This window comes from Eleutherodactylus coqui, chromosome 4 (genome assembly GCF_035609145.1).
Source record: "Eleutherodactylus coqui strain aEleCoq1 chromosome 4, aEleCoq1.hap1, whole genome shotgun sequence".
Classification (NCBI taxonomy): Eukaryota; Metazoa; Chordata; class Amphibia; order Anura; family Eleutherodactylidae; genus Eleutherodactylus; species Eleutherodactylus coqui.
This window is the reverse complement of record NC_089840.1, coordinates 252,443,475-252,462,503: the sequence shown is the minus strand read 5'-3', so window position 1 is coordinate 252,462,503 and position 19,029 is coordinate 252,443,475. Positions and strand designations below refer to the sequence as shown.

Here is a 19,029-nt window from a genome sequence, read left to right as displayed (position 1 = left end):
TAGGGGGCAGTATTATAGTAGTTATATTCTTGTACATAGGGGGCAGTATTATAGTAGTTATATTCTTGTACATAGGGGGCAGTATTATAGTAGTTATATTCTTGTACATAGGGGGCAGTATTATAGTAGTTATATTCTTGTACATAGGGGGCAGTATTATAGTAGTTATATTCTTGTACATAGGGGGTAGTATTATAGAAGTTATATTCTTGTACATGGGGAGCAGTATTATAGTAGTTCTATTCTTGTACATAGGAGGGCAGTATTATAGTAGTTATATTCATGTACACAGAGGGCAGTATTATAGTAGTTATATTCATGTACACAGAGGGCAGTATTATAGTAATATTCTTGTACATAGGGGGCAGTATTATAGTAGTTATATTCTTGTACATAGGGGGCAGTATTATAGTAGTTATATTCTTGTACATAGGGGGCAGTATTATAGTAGTTATATTCTTGTACATAGGGGGCAGTATTATAGTAGTTATATTCTTGTACATAGGGGGCAGTATTATAGTAGTTATATTCTTGTACATAGGGGGCAGTATTATAGTAGTTATATTCTTGTACATAGGGGGCAGTATTATAGTAGTTATATTCTTGTACATAGGGGGTAGTATTATAGAAGTTATATTCTTGTACATAGGGGGCAGTATTATAGTAGTTATATTCTTGTACATAGGGGGTAGTATTATAGAAGTTATATTCTTGTACATAGGGGGCAGTATTATAGTAGTTATATTCTTGTACATAGGGGACAATATTATAGTAGTTATATCCTTGTACATAGGGGGCAATATTATAGTAGTTATATTCTTGTACATAGGGGGCAGTATTATAGTAGTTATATTCTTGTACATAGGGGGCAGTATTATAGTAGTTATATTCTTGTGAATAGGGGGCAGTATTATAGTAGTTATATTCTTGTGAATAGGGGGCAGTATTATAGTAGTTATATTATTGTACATGGGAGCAGTATTATAGTAGTTCTTGTACATAGCGAGCAGTATTATAGTAGTTATATTCTTGTACATAGGGGGCAGTATTATTGTAGTTATATTTTTGTACATAGGGGGCAGTATTATTGTAGTTATATTCTTGTACATAGGGGGCAGTATTATAGTAGTTATATTCTTGTACATGGGGAGCAGTATTATAGTAGTTCTATTCTTGTACATAGGAGGGCAGTATTATAGTAGTTATATTCATGTACACAGAGGGCAGTATTATAGTAGTTATATTCATGTACACAGAGGGCAGTATTATAGTAATATTCTTGTACATAGGGGGCAGTATTATAGTAGTTATATTCTTGTACATAGGGGGCAGTATTATAGTAGTTAGATTCTTGTACATAGGGGGCAGTATTATAGTAGTTATATTCTTGTACATGGGGAGCAGTATTATAGTAGTTATATTCTTGTACATGGGAGCAGTATTATAGTAGTTCTATTCTTGTACATAGGAGGGCAGTATTATAGTAGTTATATTCATGTACACAGAGGGCAGTATTATAGTAGTTATATTCATGTACACAGAGGGCAGTATTATAGTAATATTCTTGTACATAGGGGGCAGTATTATAGTAGTTATATTCTTGTACATAGGGGGCAGTATTATAGTAGTTATATTCTTGTACATAGGGGGCAGTATTATAGTAGTTATATTCTTGTACATAGGGGGCAGTATTATAGTAGTTATATTCTTGTACATAGGGGGCAGTATTATAGTAGTTATATTCTTGTACATAGGGGGTAGTATTATAGAAGTTATATTCTTGTACATAGGGGGCAGTATTATAGTAGTTATATTCTTGTACATGGGGAGCAGTATTATAGTAGTTCTATTCTTGTACATAGGAGGGCAGTATTATAGTAGTTATATTCATGTACACAGAGGGCAGTATTATAGTAGTTATATTCATGTACACAGAGGGCAGTATTATAGTAATATTCTTGTACATAGGGGGCAGTATTATAGTAGTTATATTCTTGTACATAGGGGGCAGTATTATAGTAGTTATATTCTTGTACATAGGGGGCAGTATTATAGAAGTTATATTCTTGTACATAGGGGGCAGTATTATAGAAGTTATATTCTTGTACATAGGGGGCAGTATTATAGTAGTTATATTCTTGTACATAGGGGGTAGTATTATAGTAGTTATATTCTTGTACATAGGGGGCAGTATTATAGTAGTTATATTCTTGTACATAGGGGGCAGTATTATAGTAGTTATATTCTTGTACATAGGGGGTAGTATTATAGAAGTTATATTCTTGTACATAGGGGGCAGTATTATAGTAGTTATATTCTTGTACATAGGGGGTAGTATTATAGAAGTTATATTCTTGTACATAGGGGGCAGTATTATAGTAGTTATATTCTTGTACATAGGGGACAATATTATAGTAGTTATATCCTTGTACATAGGGGGCAATATTATAGTAGTTATATTCTTGTACATAGGGGGCAGTATTATAGTAGTTATATTCTTGTACATAGGGGGCAGTATTATAGTAGTTATATTCTTGTACATAGGGGGCAGTATTATAGAAGTTAAATTGTTGTACAAAGGAGACAATTTCACATATACAATAAATGCAAAAAAGTTAAAGAAAAGCTCAATATTTCCACTTGGTTAATGACACATACCCTCTTCTTCAGTACTGAAAATGTTGCACTGCATCCAGTACATGTACCTGCAAAATGGAAACAAAACAGAAGACTTGTAAGATTATAAAAAAGGAATAAGATGTAATAAATGTTGGAAACAACCCTTTGGTCAGTATTCATTATCCTACATATACCAGAACATTATCTCTTTTCACATCATACAGACAGGTCTCATGCGTACTGGACCTTTTTGCTATATACAGAACAGGAGGGTCCCACATTATAGTTATAGGGGAAAACCATTGTAACTTCTGTAGCCCTCTATGACCTGGGGGCCCGGCTAAAAGGCATCCCATGAATTCAATATGAGCTCTGTGGGGGGGATTCCAGGTTATAGAAATTTCATGCCGTCCAACAAGTTTGGGTTGTGATATCAGGGCGACTTCCACCAGTACTCTGAAAAGAATTTAACCTTTACCTTCCTTCTGTCACGTCCTACAAAGCAAAAACTGTTTAAAGAAAAGGAATGCAACTTTTTAATTCGTGTTGCTTTCAATTTCACACCATTTTCAAGATCTCTACTTGCTGTCAGAGAATATGAACATAATATTTCTCATGGCAGAGTATGTGCATTGCGCTCCATTTATTTCAATGGGACTGACGGAAATACCCGAGTACAAGCCGGAACTCTCATTGAAGATGAATGATGTGGCATCGCAAGTGCTTCACCGCCACTCCATTCAGGCTACTTCTCATGGCAGGGGATTCAGTGAGGAGGAGAGGGGGTCATGGGACCCCCGCTCTCACAAATGAGTGGGAGTCTCAGCGGTGATGCCCCCACCGATCAGACTTTTGTCACCTATCCTACGGGTCACTGATAAAGGTCAATCTTAGACTTATTTAAACTGTGATATTAGTCTGAAAACCCGCGATTTTGCCTGTGAGCGCGATGTGTTTTGCGTGAAAACTGCATGGCACCGCAGCACACGGCGTCTCCTCACGTTGTTTCAATAAAAACATGTAAAAATCGCAGGACATTTGCAGAAATGTCACATTTACACGGGAGTGCGATATGAGAGCGATGTGGGGTTTTAACCCTTTCCAATCCACTGTCTGACCTCTGAAGACATTATGATTTAAGGCTGTACAGCTCCGATGTTGGAAGACATCTATCGGGGTTCTCTTACTGTATATTGCCAGCCTCTCTGCTGTCCGAGCCTATCCAACGTGTCACCTCATGCAGTACTGGCTTTAGCCAGCAGATAGTGCTGTTGTATAACGGCAGAAAAAGAGTAAGCCTTATAGGAAAACCAGGATACAAATTGGATTGGAAAGGGTTAAAATAAAAATAATGGGCGAGTTTTCTGCGGAATTACAGAAAATCAAGAAATGCCTTTATTTTTGTATCTTGAGTTTTATGTGCCTCGTAACGCAAAAACTCGAATAGGAAAATCGCCCGTGTAAATGCAGCTTTATAATAACATTAACAAGTTTGGCGCATCTTACTCCAGCGCACATCAGATTAAGGCTTCCTACACACGGGCGAACCAGATAGCAGGCCGTGAAATTCGGCCAGATATCACACTCGCCAGTGTGCTGGGTACCCGCGGATGCAAGGCATTTTTGTGTCAAACACCTCCTATCACTTCAGTACAGTCGCGATCCTCTGGCGCAGCTTTCAGTTGCGCCGGAGGATTGACACGTGCTTCCTATTGCTTTCAATGAAAAACCTTGCATCGTGCGCAATGCAATGTGTTTTCCGGCCTCATTGAGAACAATGGATGAGGGTTTCCCAAACATAGGACATGCTGCGATAACCCCCCCCCCCCCCCCCCCAAAAAAAAAATATTCGAGATTTGTGTATCTCGCATTGCACAAATCTTGTGCAATCTTCGCTGCCTAAATCTACATTTACACCGGCGAGTGCGATATTGATCTGAGATATCGCACTTTTAAACCCGCAATATTGCCTGTGCATGCAATGTATTTTGCGAGAAAAACGGATCCTGTCACACGCCATTTTCACGTGCATGAAAATTGCATATTGTTTTAATGGGAAGATTTGAAAATTTGCATTTAATTCGAATAAAACTCACATGCGAGCGCGATATCGATATGCTTTTTTTTTTAACTCGTCCATTGGAAAGAATGGGCAAGTTTTCTGAAAAAAAACATGCTGCCATTGCTGCGAGAAAAAAAGAAAAAAATTACACATGTGAATGGACCCATTGAAAATAATGGGTTCCATTTTTATACGCCTCGCAACGCACAGTCCTCGTACAAGCGAATCGCCCACGTAAATACAACCTCAGACCAGCATATAAAATGCCCGTCTTCGTAAGATCCCCGAAGTCTACTAGCAAGTTAGAGTCCATAAGCTAAAACAGGATAAGTAGCTGAAGATGGCTCGCATTCAAACTGCATGATCCGCGCAGTACGTGAATTATGCTTTCAGGTAGCATGGCAGTTATAATCCAGCATTATGCGTAGGCTGTACCCTACATGACGGGGACCAAAACCCATTACTATGCAGACCAGGGGCGTAACTATAGAGGGTGCAGGGGATGTGGTTGCACCCGGGCCCAGGAGCCTTAGGGGGCCCATAAGGTCTCTCCTCTCCATATAGGGAACCCAGTACTATGAGTAAAGCATTATAGTTGGGGGCCCTGTTACAGGTTTTGCATTGGGGCCCAGAAGCTTCAAGTTATGCCTCTGTGCAGCATGGTTTAGGTATGGGTACGGGTACAGCTACAGACAGAGGAGGGGCCCCAGCTCACCTTTTGCATCAGAGCCCCTGAGCCTTTAGTTACGTCCCTGATGCAGAGTACTCATGGCGCAGCTCCGACAGCTGAAAGGCTCCAACTACGCCGCTACATTCCTATCATTAGCCGGGGGAACTGAGAACAGCAAGTGTCAAGACGCCTTGGCAAGGAATTTCAAGGAAACCCATGTAATGCAGTCTGTGTCATTCAAGGAATCCGCGGCCCCTCCTGGTATTCCTCATGCTTACGGACAGCTTGACAAGCCGATGTATTATGTGTTCGATGACAACCCAAGACTGTGTTCTCTACCGGAGACACTACACAGGCCTCTGCGCACAACGGCGGTCATTTAGCAGAGAGGCCGGCGCACCCATGCTGGTCGTATGGTGATGGGTAGGTAACCGGCAACCCTCGCCTACATTACATACTAACGCGTGATGGAAGCCAATGACAGGTCCGTACGCACTTTGGGTTAAGTAGACACATTCCTCCGTGTTATTTCAGGTGTATAACAATGCTCAGTTCTGTATAAACGGGGAAGCAAAGTATTCAATCAATGTTGGAAATGGTAGAAAATCAGGCAAGGTTTAACCCCTTAGCGACGCGGCTATTTTGGCTATAAGAATGAGACGATTTTTAATTTTTTTTATTTTCATCTCGCAGCGGAATAAGACCCGGCGCCCCCCAGAGACCCTATACTCGCCTCTCCGGATCCTTGGTGAGAGTCTCGGCGAGCGAGCATGCGCAGTGCAGGACACGCCGGCGCTGGAAGGTGACCCGATTTCCAGCGATATTTCCGCTGTGTTCACAGAGGAAGTATCATGGAACGAACGGCTTCCATTGACTATAATGGAAGCCGTTCATGCGATTTTCCACACAAATTAGAACATGCTGCAATTCTCCCCCGCGAGCGGAAAATCACAGTTGATGTCCGCTCATGGGCAGGGGACATTGATTACCACAGCATGTCTATGGACGGTTATTGCTGTGGAATTCGCAGCAGGCGTCTGGCCGTGAAGTCCGCAGCGATAATCCATCCGTGGGCATTAGGCTATAATCATGCAACATGAACGACACGATTATATATGTTTTTTAGGTTTTTCCACTTTTGCACCATTAAAAAAAACCAAAACTTTTTCTGGAGTTATTTTTTATTCTTTTGCATTGCTGCATTCAAATGTTTCTTTTTTTTTTCATGAACTGAGCATTGCGAGAGCTTGGTTTTTGTGAGGAGCTGTATTTTTTTGTGGTTACCATTTTGGGGTACATATAGCTTTTTTGATCACTTTTATTGCGGTTCAGACAAAATGAACAAAAAAAAAACAAACAACTTTTGCTTTGTTTTCTTAAACGTTTTTTGCTGTGCAAGATAGAAAGTGTTTTCAACTTATTATCAATATGGATGTGACGATACCAAATATGTGTGTGTGTGGGGGGGGGGGGGGTTCTGCCCCAATTTTTTTTTTTCACTTTTAAAACCTTATTTTTTTTTGTCCCTATAGGGGACTTGAACCTGCGATGCTATGATTCCTTTGATAATACACTGTAGTACTTCAATGAATTATCGCTTACAATAGCGATCACAGAACATGGCAGACCCCGACATTCAATTACAAGGGAAAGCCATGGTCTCTTCGCCATTACATGGTATGTAAGGGGTTAAAAGCAGGGATCGATGTTCTCGCCGATCCCTGCTGTTGCGGTGGGAGGCCGGCTGTCAATCACAGCAAACAAACACATTGAATTAAATGGCTAATTAGTTCCAGACTAATTCTTTTTCCAGGACTATAATGCAGTGTTTCCCGCATCTCCTTGCCTATTGTGCGCATTTGCTCATCCCCGTTGACTTCTATGGGGAACTTTTATGTGCAGATATAGTAAAAAGAAATTAGAACGTGTTCCATTTTTCTGTGTAAGACCGAAATATGCGCACAAAATACGGAAATGTAAATCAACCCATTGACATCAACGAGTTATGTATTGTGTGCAGCCTGCCCGTGGCTTACACTTACAGGTGGAGGTTCTCTTTAGGAGGCGGCCGGCTATAATCTGGCTCTAGTTTTATAGCTTTAGAGTGGAGTGATAATTCTGTACATCCCAGACGGTAACACTCTTCCCATAATGCAGTGCGACGGCGCGCCAGTGATTGGATTAGGGTTTATAAACCAGAAAATAGTCGGAGAACATCTTTTTTCCATTACGCCCCGCGCTGCTGTAAACAGCTCGTACCTGAGACCTCCCGCCTTCCCTCTCCAGCAATCGTTACATCTATAAATTTTCATGTTTTACTTCTACGGTATTATTTTGATTTACTGTTGGGCCGCGCGCATCAGGCCAAACAGCAAATGTAATCTCTGGATGCAGGCCTGCGGGTGGTCGCTTTATGGCTTTTTACATTTGCCTTGGAAACCAAAAGTTACAAAACTTTCTTCATTTGGAATCTCGTTGTGCTGCTATCTCACGGGCGCCGTAAAGTGAAGCTGTAGACTAAGAGAAAGAAGTGATAAAAGGTCTATATATAACGAAGGGGCATCCGGTTATGTAACAATTCACAACATTCCAAATTTGGGACCCCCACGTGAGGTTCCTTGAATGCCATTGTGCAAGTTGAGATGTTCTGCCAAAGACGATGGGAGTTAAGGAACCTAAACCGCCATTAACACTACAGGCTTCAACCTACTGCTTAACTCCTTCACTCCCAAGCCATTTTTCATATTTTCACATTTGTTTATTGTCCCATTTAGCATGCCATAGAATGTACTGAAAAACTTAAAAAAAAAAATCTAAGTAGGGTGAAATTGAAAAAAGAAAAACAACTTATTTTGTTATTTTTTGGAGGGCTTGTTTTCATGACGTACACGGTGCAGCCAAAATGAAATGATAAGTTTATTTTTTGGGTCAGTACGATTACGATGATCCCAAATTTATAGGATGTAGTTTTTTTTGTAGATTTTTTTTTTTTTAATTGCCTTCTGTCACAGTCTTCGGATCCATATAACCATTTTATTCCCTTGCCGATAGGACTGTGCCACAGGCAGAGCTTAATAGGCAGAGATACACAAGGCCCTAGACTGCCATGACACCTGAATGACACACAACAATCTCAATATGAGGGTGCCGTTTGGGACTCAGAGGAGCGCCTTTACCTCCATTTATATAGAGATTAAAAAGAGAACCCGTTACGTCCTACAAGCACCATAAACTAAGTTTGTGCTGTAATGAGCTCAGTTATTGTTCCTATAGTTATGTAATTGAATGGTATAAGGGCGACCTCTACTGGCCATCACACGATACTCCAGTTTGTGCATTTCTTTAAGGAATATTGTATGTGACATACCATTGGTTGCAGAGGTCAGGTGGGGGATCTAGAGGACTTGAGATCATAGAGAGCTGCAAGCTGGAGAGCAATTCTACTGGTGCTGAGCCTTAAGAGAGACTGTATTGCCAGAAGAGAGAGCTGCCAAAGAAATGAGGAGTTGGCTTGGAGAGCCGTGAGAGACACGTCCTGGAGAGCGAGACAGTAGCACAAGAAAGGAGGCAGCTGGTGTTCAAGAGGTGCTGCTACATAACACACCAGAACTGATGTCGCTGAGAAAACAAAACTGCTACAAAGGATTCCCATCATCCTGCATCCGAGTGAATCTGGATATCCCAACAGAAGTCCAAGGACACATCAGCTGCATTACAGTGGTTCCAACATGTGCACACAGGTAGTAACTTAAATCCAGGCCTGCCAGTTAAAATACGCAAGCTCAAGCGACACCAGAGGAACACAGTCATCCGCCAGTTACATACAAGTCATTGGACAACACTTGCGTTACTTTCGGACTGCGTGTGTGCGACCGCCATTGCTGGGTTGAAACGTTGGGTGGTCCTACCACGTGTTCTACAGCTGAAGTGTGATGCTGATCTTTGTGATTTATGACAGATTGTTACCCACTCACATTGGAGATAAGCATACTCTTAGTTAGAGTCAGATTGTCTAAATTTCGGAATAACCGCATATAGTTTATCTATTAACAGAAACTTCTCCTGCCAACTTCATCGCCAAGTTTACGTCTTAAAATAAAAAAATATATATATTTCTGTAAGCCTGGTGTCCAAATTGTACCCAATTCCTGCCCCTATTGCAACACTTATGTAAAAGGGAGTACCCCCACATTTCCTATATTTTTTATTCCGATTACTGTTGTGCACGGGGTGGAGGTGCGCAGCGTTCCTCTTGAAAGAAGAGATGTCCAGGGTTCTGGTTCCAGTGTAAGAGGCCAGAGGCCAGTCAGAGAGTAAATGCAGGAGGAGTTTGACACCTAAGCCGATTCTTTGAGGACGTAGTCCACACAGATATTCAGCACCACATATTGCCTGCGGTATATGATATCCGGGCTCGGCACCTATCAGGGGGACGCAGACACCTCCTAGAGGGGGGCTTTTTACTGAATCAGTGGTGACACAAAGAATGCTGGTGGAAACGCTGAACATCTCCGCCTTGCTGCTCCTCAAACCGTTACCATGCCTCAGCTGAGTTCTCTCTGCAGCTTTGTTGGGACTGTTTTGTTGGTATTACATTGCGAATGTTGTTTAACTCATATACTAGGCTGTATTATTAACTGCATTACTACTGGGACTCCCTCCTTCATTCTATCATCTCCATGAAACGTTTCATGCAAGTATCTTCACTCCCCCAAATGTGGTCTTCACCGGAATGCCCAATAACCAGTGTTCTGCACATTCCCTATCTAGGATCATCTTGGGGACAGAATAGGCGATGTGAACAGGTAACCCTAGTACTCTGTCCTGCAGCCTGCTGCCCACATTTACATCCCCACCTGGCTGGCCCAAGCTCACCTACACTTATAGGACAGGGAATGTGGAGTCCAGGCGTATACTTACCCAGCTCCCCAAGCCGTGGAAGTTGGTACTTGGTCTGTCAGCTTGACTCCTTTCTTCAGTCAGTGTGCGCGCACTCCCATAGAGAAGACATGAGTCTAATGAGAAGAAAAGTTGACGAACCAAGGGTCAACTTCTTTGGGTGACAGCATAGGTTCGGGGAGTCGGGCGAGTATAAGAAGCACATCCCTGAGCTCCTCGTTCCTTGTCCTATAACCACCATAACTTAGTTTACGGTACTTCTAGGACGTGACAGGATCCCTTTAAGTCTAAAATAGGAAAACCTCATTGATGTAGTAGATGTCGCGTGTCTTTGTTGTAGTAGCAATGCAGCCAACAGCTGGTGAACACTATAGTCAGTGACCAGTCGTTTCATTAGCAGTCGAGTTGTCCCACTACAGGGACTGTACAGGTCTTTAGTGCAAAGACTTCCCAGAATGCAAATCACCAATGCCATCTCTATAAAGACTGCACTTATATAAAACCAGAAACCCCTTAATGCTTTAGGCGAGACGGCCACAAATGTACAGTTCCTCCTTATAGACACCTGCTTTCCAGATGTCATCCCTGCTTTACTATGTAATAGACATTATTTGCTTAGAGAAGCCTACAAAGAGGCTAATTTGCAGAGATCTCCTGTTCCTCGGCCGCAGTATTTAACCAGGTGCAAATCATTTTCATCTCTGATAGAATCCACAATGTTTACACCAACCATTCATTACAAAGTAATTACAACTGCGTAACACAGAACAGCCATCCATTCAGACAGTGCTTCATGTAACATGCAACCGACAGAGGCACCCTACACAGTGAGGTACAGTAAGAAACACTGCCCATTCACATACAGAGGCACCCTACACAGTGAGGTACAGTAAGAAACACTGCTCATTCACATACAGAGGCACCCTACACAGTGAGGTACAGTAAGAAACCCTACCCCTTCACATACAGAGGCACCCTACACAGTGAGGTACAATAAGAAACCCTGCCCATTCACATACAGAGGCACCCTACACAGTGAGGTACTGTAAGAAACCCTGCCCATTCACATACAGAGGCACCCTACACAGTGAGGTACAGTAAGAAACCCTGCCCATTCACATACAGAGGCACCCTACACAGTGAGGTACAGTAGGAAACCCTGCCCATTCACATACAGAGGCACCCTACACAGTGAGGTACTGTAAGAAACCCTGCCCATTCACATACAGAGGCACCCTACACAGTGAGGTACTGTAAGAAACCCTGCCCATTCACATACAGAGGCACCCTACACAGTGAGGTACTATAAGAAACCCTGCCCATTCACATATGGAGGCACCCTACACAGTGAGGTACAGTAAGAAACACTGCCCATTCACATACAGAGGCACCCTACACAGTGAGGTACTGTAAGAAACCCTACCCATTCACAGAGGCACACTACACAGTGAGGTACAGTAAGAAACCCTACCCATTCACATACAGAGGCACCCTACACAGTGAGGTACAGTAAGAAACACTGCCCATTCACATACAGAGGCACCCTACACAGTGAGGTACAGTAAGAAACTCTGCCCATTCACATACAGAGGCACCCTACACAGTGAGGTACAGTAAGAAACCCTGCCCATTCACATACAGAGGCACTCTACACAGTGAGGTACAGTAACAAACACTGTCTATTCACCTACAGAGGCACCCTACACAGGGTTATTTGTAATCTGTAACCATAGAGATCATAGAATCATAGAATGGTAGAGTTGGAAGGGACCTCCAGGGTCATCGGGTCCAACCCCCTGCTCAGTGCAGGATTCAGTAAATCACCCCAGACAGATGTCTGCCCAGCCAGATACATGAGTCTAAATAATTTAAAGTAATCCTCTGGTTTCGGGATAAAATACTGTCAAGAAAGGAAGAGGGGGTATTTTAACTGAGTTCTCTGCCACGCCTCTGATGGTTCCAGGCCTCATGTTTGGCTGTCCAAGATGGTTGCAACAATTTTCTAACTACGTAATGCAGACGGCGCACTGCTTTCTGATTGGCTAGTGCTGATACCATGAGCAGCTATGGCCAATCAGAGAACCGATACATTGGATTGGTAGTCTAGCACTACTAATGCGATGTGGGAATTAAATAGTCTAAAGATTGCATTACACATCTTGGACAAGCAAAAGCAGGATCTGGAACTAGCAAATCAGAGGGACTTCAGAAAAGAACAACTGCGGGTCCCAAAATCAGAGAGTTACTTTGACCGCTTTAAAGACCAGACACTTTTTAGGGATTTTATCCATATGGCGTTTTTTTTTTTTTTTTTTCGTTCTTCAGCTACCAGAATTATTTTTGCTGCATTTTTTTCTGTAAACTATGGGGCTATTTGTATATCCTATTTCAGTCTTTTTTTCCTGTTTTTTTATAATTTTACTGGGGGTAAGCGTTAAAAAAAAAAAGTTTTTTTTTTTTTTAAATTGGTTTTTCACGCTAAAATAAAGTACAGGAATGGGTTCGTCATTTTGTTCGATGTTTTGATATATAATTTGTATAGTCCTGTATTAAAGGGTGCATATGTCAACGGTTTGGGTAGGCCCCCATGATGTCATATATGATCTTAGGATACGATGTATCACAGACTCAACGTACCTTAGTCATCAAAATTGGCAACCCAAAAAACTGGTCTGGTCAGTCATTGCAACCAATGTAATGCAGTATTCAATTCTCCAAAGGCGCTGACATGGACAACAAGGCAAGTGTTATGTTTAAATCTCGTTAGACTGCCTGCAGCCCTCACCTCCCAGGTTCTATGTATGCCCTATAAAGTAACCACCTTTTTTATATATCCTGTTCCATCTCTGCCCATTTTCCATTGTGTGCACAGGGATATTAAATAATTGTAATGGAGTTATACGGCTAATATACGCGGCTTTCTCTGGCGGCTTCAAAGCCTTTCCTTCCCGCATCTCAGTGGACATTTATAATACATGCTACTACTGTTGGAGAAGTCACAAATCCCTGGGTCATTAATAAAGCGCAGTAAAGGTCTGTCACCACCATGTTCTACAGCGCAGTCGGCGGGTCATCAAAGATCACTCCGCAGCCCGGGGCAAGGTTCAGCGCAGCAGCCTCTTGGGGTATTCGCTTTGCGACAAAAGCACATTTGGATCACATAATTCTGTTAAGCCTGTTTATTTAGAGCTCAGAGATGTCACCTCTACAGCCCCGCTAGAAATACAGCACCGGCTCACCGCTAAGTAGCGAAACAGAGTGATGGGAAGTTACAGGATGGGTGGTGACAGAGGCTTTATAACCCAGCATGTCATCACAAATTGATACACCAAGAGAAAGAGATCGGGTGGTGGGTTGTTGGAAATGAGGAAAGGAAAGTGAAAAAATAGAAAAAGTGTCATACAGAGAGAAATAGAGAGAAAAAAGTGATAGAAATAGAGAAAGAGAAAAAATAATAGAAAGGAAGACAAAACAACAAAGAAAGAGAAAAAAAAAAAAAGGAAAAAAAAGTAATAGAAATAGAGAGAAAGAGAGCGAAGGTAAAAAAAAAAGAGCGATAGAAGGGAAAGGAATGGAGAAAGGGGGAGAAAAGGAAAAAGTCATAGAAAGAAGGAAAAAGTAAGGAGAAAAAAAAAAAGAAGGAAGGGCAGAAAGACAAAAACAGTAAAGGAAAGCGTGATAGAAAGGAGAAAGTATGGAGAAAGAAAGAGAATGAAAGACAAAGACCAAACGACAGAGAAAGAGAGAGGGGTATATACATGTACGATTTTCACACATGATATCTGTATGTTGCGAGATGCAAAGTAACCCCATGTGAAAAGAAACCATCGTTTTAAAGGGGCTAATTTACATAGGCAGGGGCGGAACTCTGGACTCCATTGCTGTCATGAACAGGACAGCACAACCACCACCTCCTGTACACTGCTGCAAATCCACATGTGGGACTAACAATTATTCCGTACAATTAGAACCCAGCTACTAACAGGGTGGGACCTATAATTCAACACACAATGTCAAGCTGACGAACAGAATGCAAGAAGTTTGGTAACTACTGACTCACAATGCAGTAAGGCAGAACACCATGGAACTTGTGACATTTTCTTTTGCACTTCAGTTGCAAATTAAGCAGTTATTGCAACTTATGTTACAAATTATACCATTGCAAAAAAAAAAAAAAAAAGGGCGCCATGAAGCGGTTTCTATTAGACATGTCTTCTGTAAAATATGGCCTGTCGAGTACAAAGAGAAAAAAAATATTTGAGGTCTGTTAGTATAATGAGAAAAGCAAAGGGCATGTCAGCGGAGGATTTATGTCGGCGCTCCCCACTCCATGCACAGCTGCTTTACATAGAGACCGTAAATTCCTCATTCCGCAGCTCCTGGGGTTACTGCGCCAAACATTGTGCACCATCCTCCCGTTGCATCGCTTTCTTCATGAGATGGTAACGCCGATAGTAAAGCAATGGCAGCCATTACGGCAGAATACGTTTATCACGCGCGTAATAAAGCTGTGATTGCCTGGGAGTGATGCTAACGGAGATAGATGCTTTCTGTAACGAGATCAGCGGCGCTCCATGAATATCTGACAAGGGAGTTAATCAAAATGTTTTTAGTCCCATCACAGGGATGGCTTTTAATACAGCGGCATGGCGGAGGTTTATAGGGCGCTGGAGCAAACTTTACTGCCGCCTGCGAATGTAACTTCTAGGGAAGCATAAACCTTCCTTATATATAATAAAGCACGTTTATGGAAAAGTCTTTTTGCTTTGTTTTTATTCCGCTTTTATTGACTAGTTTATAGGCCGCGCTCCACACAGCGGATGAACCGCGGGACACCGGCTTACAGGATATTACTACCTTGGCTTCGGTGGATCTTGTAGGCTCTTGGTGAAAGGGGTTGCTTCACTGAAACAAGCTTTTCCGCAAGTCCAATTAGGGTATATGAATGTCATTGGATCTGCACTAGCAGATCCGACCAATCATCTGCAGCGACAGCGGCTTTCCCGGATGGCGCCAGCTGATTGCTGAGGGGTTGCTGAAGCTACATGGGTTATCTGCAGCAATCTCATGGAGATGAATGAAGCGGAGGCGCACATGCTCAATCACTGCGTCAATCACATGGGGAGATGCGGGTACCTTGTAGGATTTACATGATGACCAATGGTGTGCAGTTTCCATGTCAAATCTGCCTCCAGTTTTCCACTTTATGAATAGACCCTTAGGGAAAATCCACATGCAGCAGATTTGTTACAGCATTTCTGCAACCCCCCTTCAGATGTATGGGGCAGTTGCTGAAATTTCTGCAACCAATCTCTCTCATGCAAAATGACAACGTCCAAAGTCTAACTTTGCATATACACATTGCATTGCATTACTTATGCAGTACTGATCCTGAGTTATATCCCATATTATACTCCAGAGCTGAACTCACTATTGTGCTGGTGGAGTCACTGTGCGCATACATTACTTATCCTGTACTGATCCGGAGTTATATCCAGTATTCTACTCCAGAGCTGCACTCACTATTCTGCTGGTAGAGTCACTGTGTACATACATTACTCTCCCTGTACTGATCCGGAGTTATATCCAGTATTATACTCCAGAGCTGCACTCACTATTCTGCTGGTGGAGTCACTGTGTACATACATTACTTATCCTGTACTGATCCGCAGTTATATCCAGTATTATACTCCAGAGCTGCACTCACTATTCTGCTGGTAGTCACTGTGTACATACATTACTGATCCTGCACTGACCCTGAGTTTCACCATGTATTATACTTCAGAGCTGCACTCACTATTCTGCTGGTGGAGTCACTGTGTACATACATTACTTATCCTGTACTGATCCTGAGTTACATCCTGTATTATACCCCAGAGCTGCACTCACTATTCTGCTGGTGGAGTCACTGTGTACATACATTACTTATCCTGTACTGATCCAGAGTTATATCCAGTATTATACTCCAGAGCTGCACTCACTATTCTGCTGGTAGTCACTTTTCACATACATTACTGATCCTGCACTGACCCTGAGTTCCATCATGTATTATACTTCAGAGCTGCACTCACTATTCTGCTGGTGGAGTCACTATGTACATACATTACTTATCCTGTACTGATCCCCAGTTACATCCTGTATTATACTCCAGAGCTGCACTCACTATTCTGCTGGTGGAGTCACTGTGTACATACATTACTTATCCTGTACTGATCCTGAGTTACATCCTGTATTATACTGCAGAACTGCACTCACTATTCTGCAGGTGGAGTCACTGTGTACATATATTACTTATCCTGTACTGATCCAGAGTTATATCCAGTATTATACTCCAGAGCTGCACTCACTATTCTGCTGGTAGTCACTTTTCACATACATTACTGATCCTGCACTGACCCTGAGTTCCATCATGTATTATACTTCAGAGCTGCACTCACTATTCTGCTGGTGGAGTCACTATGTACATACATTACTTATCCTGTACTGATCCCCAGTTACATCCTGTATTATACTCCAGAGCTGCACTCACTATTCTGCTGGTGGAGTCACTGTGTACATACATTACTTATCCTGTACTGATCCTGAGTTACATCCTGTATTATACTGCAGAACTGCACTCACTATTCTGCTGGTGGAGTCACTGTGTACATATATTACTTATCCTGTACTGATCCTGAGTTACATCCAGTATTATACTCCAGAGCTGCACTCACTATTCTGCTGCTGGAGTCACTGTGTACATACATTACTTATCTTGTACGGATACTGAGTTACATTTTGTAACATAACAGCACTCTGAACCAATGAGGAGACAGGAGGTGTGTCTCAGACTCTCTGCAGTGACTGTAGTCAAGCAGCAGTCACAGATTGCACAGCTCTGTTGTAATGGAAGTGAGCTAAAAAAAAGCCATGAGCCAAAGAGCAAGATCTAAGAAAAATATAATAGTGGGTAACCATCCCCTGCAGGTACCAACTTACCTGTCATTTATGAGCTCCTGGCTGGACAGTCACTTTAATAGTTCAGCCATTTGGGAGCCAAGTGTTAGTATGTGTGAGGGCTGTAATGCCAATTATATGGGGGAGAAGAGGATAAGTGCCTGGTTTATCATCTATACCAGAGGTACTCAACAGGCGGCCCGGGGTCCAAATGTGACCATGGTCACCAGCTATCCAGACCATGAGAAGGGGCTGCCGACAGTTCCCCTCCACTAACTCCTTACAGTGTGATCATACTGACAGTACATGATGCTGCAGAGCTTCGCTCCTCCCTCGGCTATGGACTCTCGGTGATCTTGGGAACAGGAGCCGAGGGAGGAGGAGTGAAGCTACGCTGAGGCTCATAGTAGGATGCAGCACAGCGCTGATCTACATGTGTGCACTGGTGAAAGGAGGGGAGGGAGAGTTTTACATGGGATCTGTATGTTGGATGGGGTAGAGGATAACAGATGTGTTTTACCTGGGACTGTACATTACAGCTTTGGAAAAAGAGGGGGAGTGATCAGGGGCGTAACTAAAGGCTATGGGGCCCTGATGCAAAACGTGAGCTGGGGCCCCCCCTCTATCTGTACCCGTACCCATACCCATACCTAAACCATGCTGCACAGAGGCATAACTTGAAGCTTCTGGGCCCCAATGCAAAACCTGTAACAGGGCCCCCAACTATAATGCTATATTCATAGTACTGGGCTCCCTATATGGAGAAGAGAGGCCTTATGGGCCCCCTAAGGCTTATGGGCCCGGGTGCAACCGCATCCCTTGCACCCTCTATAGTTACGCCCCTGGGAGCGATGTTTGACATGGGACTGTATGTTGAGGATCGGAAAATAAGGGGAGTGTTGATTGTTTGACATAGGACTGTAGGAGGAGATGATAGGAAGGAGAGTGTGGTGTTTACATGGGACAATATTTTGGGGTGAAGACAGGGTGAGGTTTCTTTGCATCGGACTGTATGATGAAGGGAGGGAAAATGTGCTTTTTACATGGGACTGTATGATAGAGAAGTTAGTAGAGGGGGGCACTATAACCAAATTGGTCAGAGAGAGGGATAGTATAACTAGGGAAGGCCACAAAGAAGTAGTATAACTAAGAGGGGCCAAAAAAGGACACTATTACTTTGTGGGGCCACAGAGGAGGCACTATTTGATAAGGGATAAGTTACAGAGAGGGGTGTTGGGGTATCAATAGAATGGGAAGAGAGCAGAGATGAGTTGTAGCTGGTCATGGTATTCTGGGCTTAGGTAGTGAAGCAGAACAAAAAGAAAAACCCAAAACACAAGACATCGCCAGTTAGAGAAGACGTCACCTGTGATCACTGGAGGTAACTGCACTGTAATCACTATCACTGCATAGAACTGGTATCCTGGCTCATAAGCGTTCAATCAGTAGTTTGTATCCCAATATGGTATATGTGAGAACCAACTCATTCTGCAAAACACAAGCCCACAGCTCAGCAGAGGAGAAAATGAAGTTATGTCTCTCAGAATATGGCGTGTTAAGTATCTATAAGTAGTAAGGAACTAGAACCCATACATAGTTGGTATAGTCGGAATCGTGCTGCAATCTATATATAATTACGTGCCTTGTTTTCACCCTCATTACCTGGGGGTGCCGGTCCTTCACCTGACGGCTGACCCAGGTAAGTGGCCCTTACAACAACTGTAGGTCCATACATCAGGATGACATCCCGGTCCGCTGTGCTGTTTGTACATCTTCTCTCTGCAGTAGGTCTGTACAGCATAGAAAATAATCAAACCCCAGGCACATGCTATAAGCGGAAGCC

At 42.7% G+C, this 19,029-nt stretch overlaps 1 protein-coding gene across 3 annotated transcripts in view; it reads right to left on the bottom strand.

Annotated features, from left to right (window-relative positions):
• ZFYVE27 (zinc finger FYVE-type containing 27) overlaps positions 1–19,029 on the bottom strand; it is an 87,472-nt gene that overhangs the window by 8,645 nt on the left and 59,798 nt on the right. For all 3 annotated transcript variants that reach the window (XM_066601090.1, XM_066601089.1, XM_066601091.1), the window contains one exon: positions 2,659–2,705. In XM_066601090.1, the coding sequence (XP_066457187.1) occupies positions 2,659–2,705 (47 nt within the window). The remainder of the gene's footprint in view (positions 1–2,658; positions 2,706–19,029) is intronic.